The sequence below is a fragment of the Globicephala melas genome, chromosome 21, assembly GCF_963455315.2.
Source record: "Globicephala melas chromosome 21, mGloMel1.2, whole genome shotgun sequence".
Classification (NCBI taxonomy): Eukaryota; Metazoa; Chordata; class Mammalia; order Artiodactyla; family Delphinidae; genus Globicephala; species Globicephala melas.
In genome coordinates this window covers 23,288,064-23,308,295 of record NC_083334.1, presented here as the reverse complement: position 1 = coordinate 23,308,295, position 20,232 = coordinate 23,288,064, and the positions used below count along the sequence as shown (strand labels likewise).

At 41.8% G+C, this 20,232-nt stretch overlaps 1 protein-coding gene across 2 annotated transcripts in view; it reads right to left on the bottom strand.

Annotated features, from left to right (window-relative positions):
• The window catches only part of RBPMS (RNA binding protein, mRNA processing factor), a 185,323-nt gene that overhangs the window by 67,737 nt on the left and 97,354 nt on the right, over positions 1–20,232 (bottom strand). For both annotated transcript variants that reach the window (XM_030832542.3, XM_030832523.3), the window contains exon 5: positions 4,423–4,573. In XM_030832542.3, the coding sequence (XP_030688402.1) occupies positions 4,423–4,573 (151 nt within the window). The remainder of the gene's footprint in view (positions 1–4,422; positions 4,574–20,232) is intronic.

The following is a 20,232-nucleotide window of genomic DNA, read 5'->3' as shown; positions in this document are numbered from 1 at the left end:
GGGTGGTAGAATTTTAGTGACTTATTTTCTTCTTTATATTTTCCTGGACTGCATGTACGTTTACCATCAGAAAAAACTAAAACTATTTGCATCATGAAACATAAAACACAAAAATGCAAGGGAGCTGCTTTTCAGAGTAAAAACAAGTCTTGCCCTCCTCCCCATAGAACACCTGCAACTTTGTCTTTCCCTTGCCTCCCTCTGCCCAGCTTGGTTAGGTCTTCCTCAGGCCCAGTTGCCATCTTTCTAGGTGACCCCGCTCGAGGACAGCAGGTGTGCGATACACAGCCCCCGGTCCTGGTGGCACTCAGTGCACTTTCTGAGCAGGGGCGGGGACTATAAAGACACCCTTGGTTTTCCAAGCAGCACATGCTGTGCACGCTACCCTGGAAAAGGCAGGCATGCTGGCTCTGCTCCCTGGGCACAGGGAGCTTCAGTCCAGGCCCTGGAAGGCCCCTATGCCACAGAGGTGATGGCTAAGAGATTTCATATTTGCTGAGTGTTGTCCCTGGGAGGGCACTTGCCAGGTACTTTAAAGGCTTTTCTGAACTTTCACAGGATCTCTTCAGACGTAAGTCAGAAAGTTCACTTCCCGAAGGCTGGGGTCAGTACTGGACAAATGGGAAATTCCAGTGGTGTGGCAGGAAAACTAGGAAGTGGTTTGATTATTCACCAAAGGCTTATGTGCTTACTAGGTGTTTAAAAGTATCACTCTTATAAAATAAAATTCAAAAAAAAAAGAAGCCATTAAGATAATCCAGGGCTTCCCTGGTGGTGCAGTGGTTCAGAGTCCGCCTGCCGATGCAGGGGACACGGGTTCGTGCCCCGGTCCGGGAAGATCCCACATGCCGCGGAGCGGCTGGGCCCGTGAGCCATGGCCGCTGAGCCTGCGTGTCCGGAGCCTGTGCTCCGCGACGGGAGGGACCACAACAGTGAGAGGCCCGCGTACTGCAAAAAAAAGATAATCCAAATGTAAAAAATAAAATAAAAGTATCACTCTTAGAGAGCACTGGCTTTCTTTGTGGGGAGGAGATGTGTGTGAGGCTAGGGTCAGGGAGGAGAGTGAGTAGTAAGGAGAACTTAACTTTACAATTCCTTGCTCTGCGGGTGATTCTCAAAAATGATTGTGTATCAGAATCACCCAAAGAGCTTTTAAAAGTACAGAGCATAAGTCCTAGACCAGACCCACAGAATCAGAATCCTCAGGGCTGGACTACAGGAATCTGAATTCTGCCAAGTACTATAGAGCCTTTTTTTTTTTTGCGGTACGCGGGCAGTTAGGGAAGTATACTACTTTCATGGGATTGTATATGAACGTCATTCATCTTTTCTCCTAATTTGTAAAGACAACTGGCTATAGCCAGTGATGACACCTCAGAAGATCAAAACCTACGTTTAACTATCAGGAACGAAAAGCAACTCATTTTTTTGTAAAAAATTAAGATTGTCCTTTACATTTGCCTAGTACTCTACATATATTAACACCCATTTGATCTTCAACACAATCTTATAATATCATATTTAGCTCTCGTAACAATGTGAGGAAGGTATTATGCCCATTTTTCAGCAAGGGAACAGGAGCACGGCAAGGTCAAAGGTTTTTCATGCTTGGCACAGAGCAGGTGTTCGGCAAATAAGGCAGATGACTAGCGGCAATCTAGACTAAGCTGCAAGGCATCTCTTTTACATCCTTTATATGGGCCAACTTTCCTGACAACTTTGATCACCACCAACCCCTTGGATTGACAGCTCTTTTAAGGCAGAAACCACGGTCCCCTTCTTCCCCAGTGTCTAACACACCTGGTGCTCATTTAAGTTCAATATTTGAGAAATGAGCGCTCAAGTCAATATTTGTTTGTATAATCGAATCCCAGCACATTCCTCCTTTAGTGATGGCAATGAGTACTTTTCAGCCACCATCATATAAAAAACATCAACAAAAAGAAGCATTTATAAAACCTCTCTCTCACGGCCTGAAACAGAGAAGCCTACAGGCCTTTTCCAACCCCCAAATCCTATGATTCCATCATAGTCTACTCCTGACAGGTAGTTAAACTCACCACCTCTAGTACCAATTATAGGCACAATGCAATTGGATTCGCCAGTACAGAACCACTACAGTGTTCTTTCTTAGTTTGTGGTGTGCTTCAGGGAAAACAACAATTTTGCATATGTGACAGAAAAGTTCACAATTTCCAGAGGTAATTGTAATGGATGATAAGGTCGATCTCAGTGGACGGTGTAATTGCTGTCCGTCAAGGCCCCTATGTCATAAAAAGGAGCTATATTAAGAGAAATCAGGCCAACTTATTTTCTCAAGAATACACTGGTGTTTGCGTTTTTTTTTTTTAAAAAAAAAAAACTTCAAAGTCTGTTTGGCCATGAGCAGTCAGGCAAGTTTTGACCCTGACATGGAAACTATCTGACCACTTCTGAGCGGTTCAGTACACAGGGAAGGGTGGTAGGTGGAGCCGGCCAGAGCAGTGCTCTGAACTCTGCTCAAAGCTCTCCTGTAACTTCAGGGACTTATGGGTGTCCAGTTTGTTCATCTATCTTGCTTTCATGTACCCTACTGTGAACTGGCCATCACCTCTCTGGCTAACTACTTCACAGAGCTGTTGTAGCAAATTTAAGGGAAAAAAAACCAAAAACCAAACTCTCAGAAAGAAAAGAATTCAATAAAACACTGAAAGGATAAAAGTATTGCATTACAGTTCCTGTCTGAATTAATTTTTTCAAAATACTCTGAGATGTGAAGCAGACAAATTCACTAAGTAAAGAGTTACTCTAGGTTGTCTTTTCTAAGTGAAAGTATCCTACAAATACTCTTTTCTGATGCCTTCAAGAGAGAAGAAATTTCAGAAAGAAATGAAGAGGCATACATATTATCATCACTAATAAATATTTACTAAATATATGCAATGTACACAGCACTGGGCTAGATGCTGTTTAGAATACAGAATTAGTAAGAAATGTCCATACGTCCTCCCGTAGTACAACTGTACCATAAGATGAAACTTTTGTTTAGATTTCCCAAATAAACAAAGGTTTTAAGTTCCCCTAGGACACGGAAGAACAAAATATTTTTTTTCTCTATTATGATTTCCTGGCTTCATAGAAAAACTGTAGAACACACCAAGGGAGAAACTCTTCTTTTATCTATTAGTTTCCACTGATAAGCAGCAGCTTTTCAAGAGTGACTGAGCTACAGAATGACTTAATTTCCACAACAACGCGATTAAATCTGACACGCACATGACACGGGGGAGAAAGGAACCCACCCACGTGCCCTTCGATTTCAGTAAGAAAAGCTGAAGCGTATTGTCAGGGAAGGCAGGGAGAAGATCAAGATCATGCGGCTTAGAAAGAAGATGAAGAATGATAGGACGTGTGACCGCCTAGAGGGGTGGGACAGGGAGGGTGGGAGGGAGGGAGACGCAAGAGGGAAGAGATATGGGAACATATGTATATGTATAACTGACTCACTTTGTTATAGAGCAGAAACTAACACACCATTGTAAAGCAATTATACCCCAAAAAAGATGTTTAAAAAAAAAAAAGAATGATAGGATGGAAATATTCCAAGTAACGGCAAGGCACTTGGGATTCCTTGAATGCCCTGCCGTATTCAATCACATAACGGCCATGCACTGAAAGGAAAAGCTAGAGCCCATCTCACGCCTCACTTCTGCTACTGACTGAGGTTGAGAAAGAAAATTAAGACAACATTTTCAAGTTACTCAAAGGCAGAAATTGTAGCCTGGACATTTAAGGGAATAAGCTCATTAGGTGGGGTAAAAGACTTGTTTTGCAATTAGTCAGTGTCTTTACCCAATTAATTTAAAACGGGAAGCCCCGAATTTTCTTAAAGCTTTACTGGTCTTCGTTTGTTAGAACTGACCGTTCTACTATATCAATTCTTTGTGTATGTTTACTTTCCCTCCTAGATTTATGGCCAAACTGTTCTCAAAAACAGAACAAACTTCTTATTATTTGCTTCTTTCATATTTAATATTCTATTTCCCTGAAGCCACGGAACTGATATTCTTCAACAGATGAAGTAAAGTGAATGCTGACAACCAGCCCTCATGGTCCAGGGATGGGGAAACGAATAAGGATTTAAACCCCAAGGCAAACAGGGCACACTCACCATAAGGTCGAGATCACATTAAGGAAACCTACAGCACTCGAAACGAAATTTTGTAGTTACAGTTCTGATCAAGCTGAACCATCTTTTGGGACAGCCAATCATGAACAAGATTGCTGTATTTGGAATTCAGACAGCAAGAAAAGGCAGTCTCTTCTCAGAAATGGAAAATGACACTCAGCCAGCTCTATGTCCCATGGTGTAATCTCACATCAAGTACTTGAACAATTCTTAGTTATTTTTTTTTTTCCAAAATGAAAAGTAGATCAACTTACATGGCTCTCTGGCAATGAACTGAGGTACAGTGTTGGGCAGAGGAGTACTAGGGTTTGGAGTCCCTACTAGTTTGTTCTTGGCCATCTTCGTGTTTGCCTTAGCAAACTCTAGTCGTAGTGTTTGTGGAATTTCAGGATCGAAGCGGATGCCCTTTGGAAATAAAGAACAAATGGAAGATGTTTTCATTTCCTTAGAGTCAAACCGGAATGGTGACAAAATAAACACACCAGTAAACCCGGCCTATCAGGAAAAAAAAGTTAGTAAGAGCTCTCATTCTCACTACTTACACAGAATACACGAAAACCTGTAACACAGCATGTCCACAAAGTCAGGGAGATTTAGTCTACTGTATTAAAAATTGAGTTGCATGGTTTTTCATCTATTCCTTTTCTTTTTGGACTAAAACGTTCAGGTTCAAATTTTAAATCTGGACCAGCAAATGCCTAGCATAGTTAAAAACTAATTAATGGCTACCAAGAAGAATGAATTAATGTAAAGCCCTGTGTAATGCTGGAAAAGTCCAACACCTGAAATCGTAAGCGGCAAGGCTTTGACCAGTGTTTAAAACAATGTTAATTCTTCAATGCCTTAGTTTCATCACCTCTAGAGGGGGAAAATTCCCATCCCCTTCTAACTGGAGAGCTTTCATACTGGTGATACATGTACTCTGAGTTACTAAGTAGACAGGAACTAAACAGTTTTAAGACTTCAATATAACTAGTATTACTTAATTCCGGTTAGCTTATAAATTCATATGAATGTCTTGATGTGGTATGGTCCTGATTTTGATTATAAGCTGGCTTACTAGCTACATGGATAGACAGACCACAGATTATATGGGCCAAAGAGAGGTTAGTAATTTCAATTACCTTTAACCCTATTATTGCAGTTTACCTAAACCAAATATATTCAATAAAATAAGTCACAAACACTATAAAGTACAAGATTTAGGACAAGATAAAACTATTTGAAACCCTCCCACCATTTAAGAATGCCTCCACTACTGAGCATAACGAATAATCTCATGATATTTATGTCCAATGCTAGGATTCTGGACCCCAACAATAGTATCAAAAAGACACCCCAGTATAGTATGGTGCATAAACGTGCATTCAGAACAGACTTAGGTACCATGTTTGTTTGTATGGCATGTTCTGAAAAAGGAGTGAAGTTCTGAAAATGAGTATCTTAAGAACACATGTTCTCAGTTTAGCACTCACGTGGGCCTGAGTGCCCCAAAGCCCCTTTCTTCTTTTTATTAGCTTGAAGACAAGAGCAATTTCCACAAGAAATTAGTAAGAGTCTCTAACTCTGTAGACCAGGATGAACAACTCTGAACTTCTCAGGCTCAGCTCCAAAGATGGGAGGAAGAGCCTGTGACTTGACGGGAGCGGCAATAAGAGAAATAAGGGGGTTAGGGGGCAGGAAGCGAAGGAAAGCAAGGCCCTCAGGGAGGCACAACTACAGCCACAGAGCCATGACCCACTGATGTCCTGGAGTGGGTGAAATTTCCAACTGAAGGGGCAAACAGGTGCGGGTGGACAAGAAGAAAAGGAATCCTCTGGTGCAGTCCTAACCAATGACGAAAAGTGAAAAGGGGGTGCCAGGTATATGAAATATAAAAAGAAATTCCTTCTTTAACTGGTCTCAGTTTTCGTTTTGAGAAACCTCAGTATTAATCTTGAGAAAAATGTACATAAGGGGAAAAAGACAAAGCAGCACCCTGAAGCAGTGTTTGCTTCCATTCACTTCCACTACGAGCATTTCACTCCATCAAAGCTGCTATCAACAACAGAGTGAATATTTCCAAATACGGATCTGAAGAGCTGTGGCCTTTGCTGGGAGACGAGCACAGTCCCCGCTGTCATTTAAAGGTATGCTGTGGAAGGACTCGCTTATTCTTATCACACCCCATCCAACTACACAGAGAAGCAACTTGCTATCAATTTCCAAGTGTGTCCAAGTGTCCTCCTTGGTACTTAACGCCCCCATCCTTCCTGCGAAGTAGCAGCTTTTCCTAATAGCCCTGAGCCCCCATCCCCGTGAGCAGCGTGGGTAACATGAGAAGAGTATCCTGGGACCTGTCAGGGGTCCTCTGGAGCTTCTAGTCTCAGAGAATGGGGCCGGACATCTGCAGTCTACGCCTCAGCTCTTTCACTGATGTGCGAGAGCTGTTCATCGAGGCTCCACACAACGTGCTTGCCTCTTACACAACCTGGTCTCGTGACTCAGGTCCTAAAACATGCTTAACTGAGTCTCCTCTACTCCCCACCCCCGTCTTCATACCCCTCCTCCCTGTGTGAGCTAAAATAACACCACCATCATGTTCCAAATCAAAGTTCCAGCTCTTTATTAAAAAAAAAAAAAAAAAAGCTCAGAAGTTAAAATGACCTAATTTGTTTGGAGCTTATTCAGAGGCCGGAGGCTTAGAACACAAGTCACATTCCTCTAACATCTTTAGCAGCAATACCATATTTGGTAATCAATATCCTGCTCAGCTCAGTTTCTATCCAGAGGGACCAGCCAAGCCAAAAACATTTTAAATGTTAAAGGATGAAGAAGAGGAGGCAGAGTGGGGCGGGGGTTGGGAGAACATGGAAGTGAAGAGGAAGAATGAGGGGAGAAAGAGGAAAAAGAGGGAGACAGATAGGAAGGAGACATGAAAACAAAACAAAACAAACAAATCCCCTTGTGCTTTTAATTAAAGCCCAATAAGATTACTCTCTGGCCACAGTGACTTCTCATTAAATGCTGTCAGGATAAGATTACTACTAAATCAAAGGGGGAATCTGTGCCTTTCAAAATCAACTTTTTCCTCTCTTGCCTATAATTCACCCAAACTCTTCTGGTAAGTGAACAGAAAACATTTTTCTTGCAATTGTAAATGGTGTCTTATTTCCTTGGTGTCCAAAAAGGACAGTTTCTAGATATCAGTATGATATCGGTTTGAGAAGTTACTTAGAAGCAACCCAATCTGACTGGCTATAGGAACAGCCAATAGTCTCTCCAAGATGGCCTAGAACACTGTGACCAAAGCAACACAGGTTCACTGTGATCTACAAAGGCTAAACTCCCTACCCAGGGCAAACTCTGGGAGACAGAAAGTATCCTTAGTAGCCTACTATACCTAAGAGTATATCAGGGCAGTAGCAAACCCACATGCTTATGTGTCACAGACTGAATGCTGGTGTCCTCCCCAAATCCATGTTGAAGCCCTAACTCTCAATGTGATGGCATTCGGAGGTAGGGCCCCTACGAAGGGATTAGCGCCCTTGGGAGAAGAGGAAGGGACTCTAGAGACCTCTCTCTCCAGGAGCACACACCAAGGAAAGGCCACGTGAGAACACAGTGAGAAGGTGGAATCTGCACAAACCAGAAAGAGGGTCCTCACCAGATACTGAATCTGCTGGCAACTTGATCTTGGACTTTCTAGCCTCCAGAACTGAGAGAATTAACGTTGATGCCACCCTCTCTGTGGTATTTTGTTATGGCAGCCAGAGCTGAGATACCTTAATGACACGGTTTTCTTTCCTGCACCGTAGTTCCTAAAATACCTCACAGTACTCTTTCTGAACTTTCTACAGTCTCGTCCAGGTAACTCTCCTCTTCTCCAGCAGCCTCATCCCCAGCCCCACCTGTTCCCTCACTGCAAGTGACTCAGCCCATAGGAACACTTTTATTCAACCACCTTGGTTGATACATGGGATTACTGGAAGTCCTAACAGTTCAATCTCAAAAGCTACAGAGAGCAATCAGAGGCCTGAAGGACAATTCAAACCCTGCATTTGCATACTGTAATGCTCTAAACTCAAACAGAGTATATTATTGCATTTAGGACTCTGCTGAGGGAAGTTTTTAAAATCCTCTTTTTTCCTCCTCCTCTGTCTCCTAAAATTAAAGCTTAAGAACTCTCTGTAAACAGAAAATCTTGAAAAAGAGAATTTTCTGAATTGTAGACCTAGACCCCTCAATGCAAATTTGTGCTTCCTATTTAAATTGAATTAAGATTCTCAGCAAGTTACAGAGCTTTAAAATGCCATTTTAGTGCTCTACAAACTACATCAAAGGCCGGAGTCCTAGAAGGCAAGAGCTAGTATATGATAAAACACAAGGAAATGGGCAAGGCAAAAGGAAATCACCAAATCCTGAAGACCCAAGCCTACAGGAATGTAGAGTCACTGTAAAGGAACTGCAGCTCTTTCAGTGACTTTCTGGAAGACAAAATGGAGAAGCTATTAATTAAATGTGCTGGAAAGCTCAGATCCCAAGTAGCTCTCCTGTTTCTCTAGCTGTGGTGATACTGGCTTCTTATGCACATAGGCTGTGCTGGAAAAGATTTATTGGCTGCAAATCGTGGATTTGGAGTCATATGATTATGCTGAACATAAAGGTTCAAGACCCTTCCAAGTCCTTAGTAGTGTCCCTGGTATTAATGTCATGCCACAAGAGTGGAAATATTAGTCAGGAGTTTATTCATTGAATAATGGGGAAAAAAAAGAGAGAGAAGGGCTATTCTAGAATGATTAAAACACCCTTAGGGCTTCCCTGGTGGTGCAGTGGTTGAGAGTCCGCCTGCCGATGCAGGGGACACGGGTTCATGCTCCGGTCTGGGAAGATCCCACGTGCCGCGGAGCGGCTGGGCCCGTGAGCCATGGCCACTGAGCCTGCGCGTCCGGAGCCTGTGCTCCACAACGGGATAGGCCACAGCAGTGAGAGGCCTGCGTACTGCCAAAAAAACCCAAAAAAACGAAAAAAAAAAAAAAACCTTAGAGGCCTACCCTCATATGCAATGTGTGGTCCTTGACTGAACAACCAGATATAAAAGACCTCTTGTGGGAAAATGAAGAAAGCTGAATACTGAATGGGCATTATGTGATATCTGGGAATTGTCCATTTTATTAGGTGTGATAAAATGGTAACGTAGGAAAATGTCTTCAGTGTTTGTACTGAAATACAAAGCAGATATAATGACAAAGTGTCGTAACATCAGGTATTTACTTTAGAATACTTAGAAAAAAAGGGAAGCAAATGCAGCAAAACATTAAGTTGGTAAATTCTGATGGATTAATGGACGTTCATCACTATGCTCCCTACCTTTTGGTATGCTTGAAATTCCATAATAAAAAGTAAAAACAGAACAGATTCAACCAAGCACATAACGTCTGTCATGTACTAGAGACACAAGGATCAGTGAAAATAAGTCCCTGCCTTGAGGAGTTCAGATCTCAGGCTCTGGTGAGGGAGCTGTACAGGTACACTGATGGTTAGATAAACAAACCAACACAATGTCTAGGACTCCATGGGAAACAGAGCCACAGCCCTGAGTGACTGGGGACCAGGAAGGCAACACAGAGGAAGTGACAGAAGAGCAGAAATTTACCAGGTGGTAGTCCAGGAAAGAGCTCAGCAAAGTTCTGTATGACAGGATGTGAAGAGGGTGTGGATGTGTATATGTGTGTGTGTGTGTGTGTGTGTGTGTAAGACTGCATAAGCACTGGGATGAGATCACGAGGAACTTTCAGGTCATGAGTGAGGACTCTGGAGTATCTGCATGGCTGAGCCGCTGAAATTTTTTTAACTGGGGAAGTATTATGATCAGATTTATGTAGTAGAGCGTGATCCTCAAATGTTAGCACGTATCAGAATCATCTGGAAGACTTCCTAGACACAGAGTGCTGAACCCGCGCCTCCAGTTTCTGATTAAGTAGGTCCTGGATGGGACTTGAGAATCTGCATTTGTAACAAGTTGCCAGGCATGCTGACACTGCTTGTGTAGGGACCACATCTGAGAATCACTGCAGTGGAGGATAACTCTAGTGGTGGAAGGGCAGCTGGACTTAAACAGACTGGAACACACCAGAGGCGAAGGCAGTTCAAACAGCCCTGGAAAGAGGTTGATTGGGATAACTGCTCTGCTGGCTCTTTTCTGGGAAGCGCCCAGAGGCCAACATCCAGGTTCTGTGCCCTCACTCCCCTAGTGACAGCTGACTAGTTAAGGGACAGACAGATGTGGCCATCAGTGACCAAACATGTTTTTTCTCCTGAGGATTTCAACCTTGAGTATAAAAATACAGAAAATGGAGGTGGCTGGAGCTGAGTTACCCTAACAGTCTCCCACTAGAGAAAAGGTCTCTAAACTCCTGTCACTGAGGTCTTCAGTGCTGTCCTAATGCCGGATGGAGTCTGGTTTATTTGGTACATCCTTCAAATCTGTGAGCTATAGCCCAGTGTCTTTACAAATGGTTCTACCATTAAAGTAAGTGGGTTTATCAGCCCTTGACAACTAGTTTTAGAGACAAAGGAAGCATTCATTTAGAGGGGGAAAAAAGGGAAAGAAGGAGGCAAAAATATATATATTTACTGAGAAAGATGTCATGGCAATATGAGGTTTAAAAAAGAAAAAGATGCTCAACAATGTTTAGTAGCCTTAGAAGGAGGAGGCTTTGTGTATGTACGAGTGTGTGAACCCAGGAATGTTTACAACGGGACAACCACCCCGTTAATAGTGGTAACTTTGGTGGCAATGTCAGGGTGGGGAGGGGATTTCTAGTCTGTATGATTTTGTATCGTTTGAATTTATTACAAATATGTATAATTTATAAAGTTATAATTTACAGGATCTGACACAGGTTAAAGAAGAAAGAAGAGGGAGAGAGCGGGAATAAAAGGGTTCCTGTGGAGCGCAGCAGAGCCAGAGCATAACTAACAGTAACAGATATCCTGGCAGACAGCACTCAACCAGATATGCTGGTGCTTTCTGCCTAGTTCTTAAAAAATACTTACTTTGAAATAATTTCATATTTATGGAAAAGTTGCACACATAGTACAAAGAATTCCTGTGTACCCTTTGCCTAGATTTCCCCATACACCTTTGTCCTCCCTGAACTGTTTTAAGAATATGTTGAAAGCACTATACCCTTTACTACCCTTTACAGTTTGGCTTCCTAAAAGCAAGGACATCTCTTTGTGCTGCTGATTCAGGATCTAATCCAGAGGCATACATAGCATTTAGTTGTCATCTCTTTAGTCTCCCAGAATATTTCCCTCAGTCCTTGTCTTCCGTGACCTTGACATTTTGGAAGAGTACAGGCTATTTTTTTTGTAGACTGTCCCTCAGTTTGGGTTTATCTGATTTGTTTCTTGATTAAATTAAGGTTATACATTTTTGGCAGGAGTATCACAGAAGTGTCATCCTCAGTGCATCGTATCAGGAGACACATGATGTCGTTTTTGTCTCATTACTAGTGATAATAACTTTGATCACTTGCCAAGTTTCTCCACTGTGAGGTTACTATTTTTTCTCTTTTTAACTAGTAAGTATCTCATAGGGAGATAACTTTGAGACTAAATATTTTGTTTCTCAAATTTTAACATCTATTGATCTATTGTTTTAACATCTATTGATAATTCTTACCTGAAGCAATCTTTACTATTGTGATTGTCAAATAATGATTTTTTTCTAATCCTATCATTCCTTTCATATTCATTAGTCTTCTACTCTAAGGAAAAGCTTACCCTTTGGCCCTGTTTATTATTTATTCCTTTCTACATTCGTTTGTTCATTCATTCACTCACACATCAGTACGATTCATACCTTATTTTATGATTTATAATTTATTACTATTATTTGTTTCGGTGCTCAAATTGTCCCAGATTTATACGGAAACACACACATGCTTTCACATCCGTATCTACTTCTCTACATCTATTTAGATATATTAAAAACATAAGTTAGTACTGATACCTCCAATTCCAATCCAACACCATTAGGTTAATTCTAGCCTTCCCTCGCCACATTTGTATCAATAACTCCTTCTGAATCCTAGCTCTCATTATCCACTATACATTTACTTATTCGCTCAACACAGGAATGAAGTTTCCTAATCGCTAAACAATATCAACATAAAAAGGAAACCTATTAACTACAGTTCAGTATATATAGTTCTTTTTGTCTTAGGCCTGAAAGTATATAACCGATATGTACATTCAAGAATTATTTGGGTCAGCTCTCCCCATTCTTCCCAACTTCACCGTGGTTGTATTATTCACTTGAAATAGATTCATTTGTTTGTATCTGCATTGTTTGGGGTCTCCCCGCATTCTGTTGTCTTCACTTTCTCTCTCTCTGTATATTCATAGCAGGTAAAACTGTTTTACCACTTGAAAAGTTAAAGTTGATTCATCAACCCACTCATCTTTTACCCATTTCTAAATTTCTGGTTATGAATTTATGAATAATTTTACGTATGTTGCCTAAAAGGCTGAGGACTCAGAATTTTAACATCCCCCCAACGTGCTATGACTTCCTGAGACACCCAATCTTTTGAAGGAAGTTTCTAAATAACCAAGGTTTTCAATGTTGTTTATTGAACTTAATTTTTTAATTAATTTTCAATTTCTAATTGAAATGTCGAAATGTTAAAAAAAAAAGGGGGGGGGAAGGGGTAAAGACAATTGGGGCTAAAATTGCTGTAATAAATATTGCTATAAAGGTTCAGTTAAGTTCGAGGCCTGAATGAACCTGGGTTGATGCCCAGGCTTTTCCTGTTGAGTCCTGGGCCAATCGCCTTCACAGTGTCCCGATATGCGCAAATTCAAACGTTTAGAATACTATTCCATTCGGGTGAACTACATGAAACTCTACTGGAAAGCAACAGGTTGCCCCTACTGTTCGCTCCACCGCCGGTGGACTCTGCTCTCCTCTGAGACACAGCCACAAGCGACCCATTTCTTCTAGAGCTAAGGTCATTTCCTATCAGAATCTCCTGGTGTTTCACACACACACACCCCATTCTGACCCAGTAATCCAGTGGATCTGAGGCTTCGGTATTGAACCAGATAAAACTACCTTCTTGTGTGTAGAATAAAAATAGTGAAGTAGCAGCAGTCTCCTAAGAGTCAACTTCATGACTGCTGAGATTCCTCGTTGAGTCTAATAAGCTTCTTACCGCCCTTTAGTCTATATCCCACTCCAAACGAATACCCACTGCTGCTGCAGGGAATGTGGAGTATCCAGAAAGCCCTGCCCAGCCAGGTGTCTGTGCTGAAGGGGAGAAATAATGGTCCTCGTTCAGGTTATAGGTTTTAACCAATTCATTCGGACCTTCTAATACAGAATGAGAGTCATTTGTCACCAGAAACTATGTACGTTGTACAACAGTATCCCGGTGTAGGAAAATCCTAGTATTTCTTTTGTAATAATCTGCTCGGTTCTTCCCTAGCCTTCAGGACTTCCTTTAACCTTTACAGATGAGGTTAATGAAACCCCCCATCTTGTGTCCAGGACATAAGGAGCTCAAATCAAGGTCAAACTTAGTACTAACACCCCTCTGATCTTGTAATAATCTCAGTACCTGGATCCTATCTCCCTGCTCCACACCACCCCGCCTTATCTCGGTTTCTGGTACTAAAGCCCAGGTCATCTGAGGGCTGGAGTTCTGATATGCCTCTTCAGGTTTACTCAAACAGAGACCCCGGTAAATCTCCAGGGCTGCTTCAAAAACTGCTGTCAAAACCACCAAGACTCGGAGCTCCACCAGGTGGTAGCTGATATACCTGGTGCCCACTGACCTTTCTATTACTGAGGCGTGATTATCATCCTACAAGGCAGAAGAAATCAGAGAGCATAGTGGGATTAGGGGGTGGGGTGGTAAAGCGATTTCCTTCTAAATTATCAGAATCATCAAGCATTCAACAGAAAAGTTGAACCAACACTGCTGATTTCTGTAAACAGAAGTACATAAAACAAGATCCATAGGGAGGGAAGAATTAAATCAGTTCTCAGGAGTAACTAAAGAGAAAGGCACACTCTACTGAGGCTGTGGGGATTTTGCAAAGCACTTATATTCCAACTCACTGAGATCATGACTTGGTTGAGCTTTAGTAAACAACTACCCAGTTTCTCAGCAACTGAGAAACCAAGATGGCGTCCTCATAAACTAACCCTTAGTGCTCCAACACCAGTTCCCTCCACTTCAGTTGACTAGAACAAGCTAATAAACTACTTCCTTCCCCTACTGCGGACTAGAACAAGCTAATAAATAAATGAGAGAAAATGATTCTTATGACTTATTCTTGTACGCATCGTACTCAAAAGATTTCCAGTCATAACAGTACGTGGCGGAAGATACAGGCAAGGTATTCAGAGGTTGGAGATGGAACAATGACACTATGCTACATTCAAAAGATTTTTCATTCAAGCACAAAAATGTATTTAAGTCCTTTCTTGCTAAGTGACCAAACACTGAGGTCTCTTAGTTATGACTTAAGTTTCTATTTAACGTTGACTTAACTAAAAATTCAACGCTCTTATTTTTAAAGTTTCTGGAATAGTTTCTGCTATTATAGATATACTTCATACAGCTGTTACTAAAAATAATTCACATACCATAAAATTCACTCTTTTGCATTAAATGTCATGATTTTTAGTACAGTCACAGAGTTGTGCAACCATCACAATACATCTTTGGAACGTTTTCATCACCCCAAAAGGAAACTGCACCCATTCGCACTTACTGCTCATTCCTCCCTCTCCCTCTTCACTCACTCCCCTCCCCCAACCACCCATCTACTTTCAGTCTCTGAGAAAGGACCTATTCATATTGGATATTTCCTATAAACGGAATCATACAACGTGAGGTCTTTTGTCACACTGGTTTCTTTTAATCAGAATGTTTCCAAGGTTCATCCACTGTTTACTGCTGAATAATATTCTACTGTACAAACATACCACATTGTGTTTATCCTTTCATCAGTTGGACATTGGGCTGTTGTCACTTTTTTGGCTGCTATGAACACTGTGTACACGTTTTTGTGTGGATATATGTTTTCAATTCTCTAGAAGAACTTCTGCAGCATATAGTAACTCTATGTTAACTTTTTTTTTTTTTTTTTTTTTTTGCGGTACGCGGGCCTCTCACTGCTGTGGCCTCTCCCGTTGCGGAGCACAGGCTCCGGACGCGCAGGCTCAGCGGCCATGGCTCACGGGCCCAGCCGCTCCGCGGCACGTGGGATCCTCCCAGACCGGGGCACGAACCCGTGTCCCCTGCATCGGTAGGCGGACTCTCAACCACTGCACCACCAGGGAAGCCCCTATGTTAACTTTTTTGAAAACTGTGAAACTGTTTTCTGAAGGAGCTATACCATTTCAATCCGACTATCAGTGTATGAGGATCCCAATTTTTTCACATCCTCACCAATGCCTGTTATTGCCTGTCTTTATCTTTGCCATCCTAGTAGGTGTGAAGTGGTGTCTCAACGTGGCTTCGATGTCCATTTCTCTATGCTTGTTAAATTTTAAAACATTTTGTAAAGAAGATTGAAAATAAAAGCCTTCTATTTTCAAACAGCATTTTGGTCACAAGGAAAGGAAATAACCTGGGGGCCACAAATCATTCAACCTATAAAAGGGAATGAAGCCGAAAGAATCAACATTTACCTTTTAGAGTTAAAAAGAAGTTGGAAATATTAACTGTTTTCTGAAAATTATTGATAGACATGTCACTTCCATCAGAAACTCAGAGGAAGTAAATACGTACTTCAGAGCTATTCTGACGTCTCAGGGGACCAAAAAATATATTTACAGTTTTCTGAATACATTCAGCTTTCTCTTCTAAAGGCAGCATAAAACATTCAATAGAATTAGAAACAGACTCTAGGCGAGGTACATGCAGACGTTTCCCCAGGATTCTGAAAACAACTGTTACATTCAGTCAGGGCCTTAAAATGGCTCAATGACAGGCCAAATAGAAACACACACCTGGGTAACCTGTTACTATGGAGTGGATGGGGCTCATTCACAGACAACAGTGTGGAGGGAAGTTAAGGGAAGAGCTGTATGTTATACATAAAGAGAAGATAAGAAAAGAAAATTGGGGGGGACCTCCTAACCTAGGAGTTTTCAACCATGTGTAGTGTTCCTCACTGCACCTGTCTCCTACCCCCACTATCCTGCACACTCCTGAGGGATATTTGGAAATGTATGAGAGCACTCAGTGGGCAGAAAATAATAAGGATGTTAAACTCCTACAACGGGCAGGGTAGTCCCATACGATATAAGAACTGCCTCATCCAAAGTGCCGTACGCTCCCCAACATACATGAAGAAATGAACATGGAGAAAAGTCACGTAATCTGCCTAAATTCCCAGTTAACTACTGGTAGAATAAAGATCGGAATTTAATTTTCATTCCTGTTGATTGTGTGTGTACATTACAGCTCTGTGAAGTTCCTTATATTCTAAAGACTACATTATTTTCACATGATAATGGAGGTTGTTGTTCAGTTTCCACTGTGCTAAAATTTAGATAGACGTGAGTTCCAACAGAAAATGAATGAGTGAGGAGAAGAATCCATCAGATGTAAACCATATTTCATGTTATTCCTAAATAAGGGCATTGCTTGCAGAAATATCAGTACTGTTAATACAACAGCTTGTGCTACTGGGTCATTGTCCGTTGAGAAACTATCAGACCAGTTACGCCTTGTTCTTTTTCTTAATCCAACTACCTCAGAATGTTTGCCCTGGATTTACCTAGAATAATCTGATTTACTACTCACTCCTCCTCGCCTAAGCAGAGTCATTTGGAAAGAAGGTGTCCCTCTCCATTGGTAACGTATCTAGATCATACTTTAACAAAGAGACCCCTTTCCAAAGGGCTCTCTGGGCTTATGTGGCTATGTGAGTTGGAGCTGGGCTATAAGTCCAGGTACAATTCCTGCTCCACTGACTAATTTAAAAGTCTTCCAATAAGTATTAGGTTTCTAGATGTCTTATAGCCCCTCGTTTTTAACCCCTTGAATTAAAAAAAAATTCGTAGATGTTCCATAAAATACAATGAAACTTTATCTTGTTTGGAAATTTTTAGTGAAAGGAATATCCACGTCTACCCTAAAATGTCTCCAGAGGCTTACCCTTGATTTGAAGCCTACGTAATTCCTCCTCCGATAATACTGTGGAGCAAGCTCAGGTGAGTGTTATAATGGAATCAGCTTGGCTGTGATAGAGAAACCCATTCTCATTCCTCACTAGCCAACCTGAGCCTGGAATAAAAGAATTTTTATATTTCTTAGTGACTCGGCCACTTGTAAAATACACTTCCAAGGGGCTTCATTTTCATGTGAACAACTGTAGAACTCAAATTCATACCCTTGCAACACTAAGCCACACTCTTAAGGTAAAACCTACAAAGCGGTTACCGTTAGGACAGATCTGACCCAAGAACAAAATGAGGGAAACTGTTTCTGACCACCCCACTCCCCTAATCCACGACTAGAAAAAAACAAAAAGAAAATGGTCTTGGTGGATCCCCTTCCAATTACTGGTGAAAGAAGCAAGAAAACAGGTTCTCCAGAGGTACCATCAGTGGCAGTGAATTCAAGTGACAATTATAAAGGAGATACCCCACTCAAGGGCACAACCAATTTTGGGTGGAACCTCCCCCCCAAAAAGAGGCTTAAAATGTGGCAACTGTGTGGGCATTCATATCTACCTCCACCACCGATCCTGGGTATGTTTATTTAACCTTTTTCTGTGCCTCAGTTTCCTCATCTGTAAACTGGGAATAACAGTCCGTACCTCATAGGGTTGATTGTAAGAAAAAATGGTTAGATTAATGCTGGCCTATGAAACATTCCTGTGGCCAACTAAAGAGCTGTTCCTCCTGACGTGGACTCATAGGGGTTTCTTTGCCTTTGGACTTTCTGGAAAGGTGCTTCTACCACTTGGAAAAGAGAAGGATGTGATTCATGCTCAACTATGAGGTTTCCTCCAACTGCAGAAAGCGGGATACCTGAGCTGCTGTTTTGAGGAGATGGTGCTGTACAGGTTCAAAGAATTCTTTTATTCTACCTGGTTTCATCTCCCCCACAGGGAACAGATGTGTGTCCTGCTTCTCTTGCCCATTTCTATTGCGATGTTCTCACAGTCTGAGTAGCTCTTGGGAGACTGGCTGGTAACTCCAGAGACGGGACCCACTATGGAGGAGAATTAGGTAAAAGTACCTAATTCGGAGATATCTGGGTCTCCGTATCTGGTGACCTGACCATTCACCACAGCTCAATGTCTTTCTTTTCCACTAAAGCACACTTTCTGTTAGGCAGCCACCCCCTGTGTACGTAACCATGCCCGGGAAGAATCTGCTTTGTATAGGACAACTATAAAGTCATGACAGGGCCTTTGAAGAAGCTATAAACTCCATCTTGAACATGTCAAGAGAATCAGAGTCAAACGGAGTTTATTTTCCACAGGGTCGAGAGGGCATGATCGTTTGAACTTCTGCCACTATGCTCTCAAACTGTCCTGAAAAGGATGACTGAGAGAGCTGGGCCCTGACAATGTTAGGAAGAGGATGTCTCCACTTCACCCACAGTCAGTTACCCGTTCAAGCAGTATTTTACAGCAACACTTTGAAATAGATAATATTACACGGAAAGAAACATAGGACAGAGTGCACATAGTATTCTTTCATTCAAGAATCCTGACGTTAACGTTTTTACCCTGAGGACTCTGAAGGTAAACAGGGGGTCAACTGTTCTGGTAGGGACAAAGGCGTCTCTTGGAATCCTTAACCCACAGATGCCAAATGTGACTTGTGCTGCCAGCAGTTCCTTTTACTGTCTAGTCCTCAAGCCTCTTTCTCTCCTACCTCATTGTTGGGACAGAGACTACAACCATGAGCATCTCCTCTTTCCCCTGGGGTTAAAGGTAATAGCTGAATGACCGCCTTTCACTCCTGCTATCTGCCGAATGACAGCACTCAAACAGCACTCACAATGAAAGCTTAAAAGAAAGCAGATTCTAGGCAATGGTTTTCATTTAAGTGTTTGAGAAGATCTTGAGGTGATATGGGGCAAACCTACAGACAAACTTTTGATGGTCCACATCTGCTTAATGTTGGTCTGTGACATCTAGTCCAATGTCTGTTGCCCCACTGAACACCAGAGGAACCTCAGAATTTTGAGGTTAACTTATTTGAGAAATCAACAATGAGGTTCTGCCTCAACCAGGTACTTCCCTGTACTTGTCCACAACCTTATGGCTGTCACAGCAAGAATTTCAGGGATTAAAGAGACAGCCTAAAGAAATGTAGGGGATAAAACATGCTGTGCCAGTGTAAATGATTTCTAGGGTATGTAGTTTGTCTCTGTAAAACCCAGATTGTGAGCTTAAATCAGCCAGTGTGGCACTGAAGAAAAAAGAAAACTAAACAATAAAACTAACAAAAGAAATCACACTCTATTGCTAGCCATAGTCTATATTTCTACACCAGCCAGTCTAGAAAATATACACAGTTGGTCACATAGTATATTTGATGGAAAAGCAAGGGTGTTTATGTTCAAATTCCTATCAATTACAACTATTAAAAAAAAAAGCTTAGGGCTTCCCTGGTGGCACAGTGGTTGAGAGTCCGCCTGCCGATGCAGGGGACACGGGTTCGTGCCCCGGTCCGGGAAGATCCCACATGCCACGGAGCGGCTGGGCCCGTGAGCCATGGCCGCTGAGCCTGCGCGTCCGGAGCCTGTGCTCCACAACGGGAGAGGCCACAACAGTGAGAGGCCTGCGTACCACCAAAAAAAAAAAAAAAAAAAAAAAAAGCTTAAATCTCTTTTCCTAGTGATGGCCACACATGTGTTCATACAGCTTGAGGAAATCACAAAACCCAGAATTAAACTGGGAAAGGATGTGTCTCTAAATGCTTACTAATTCCACATCCAATGTATCATTAATAGATGACTTAGTACTTTAAAGATAAAAAGGTTACTGGTGTTGAGACCAGAGTTTAGTGGTGGTGTTAGCTCTTCAAGGCAAAG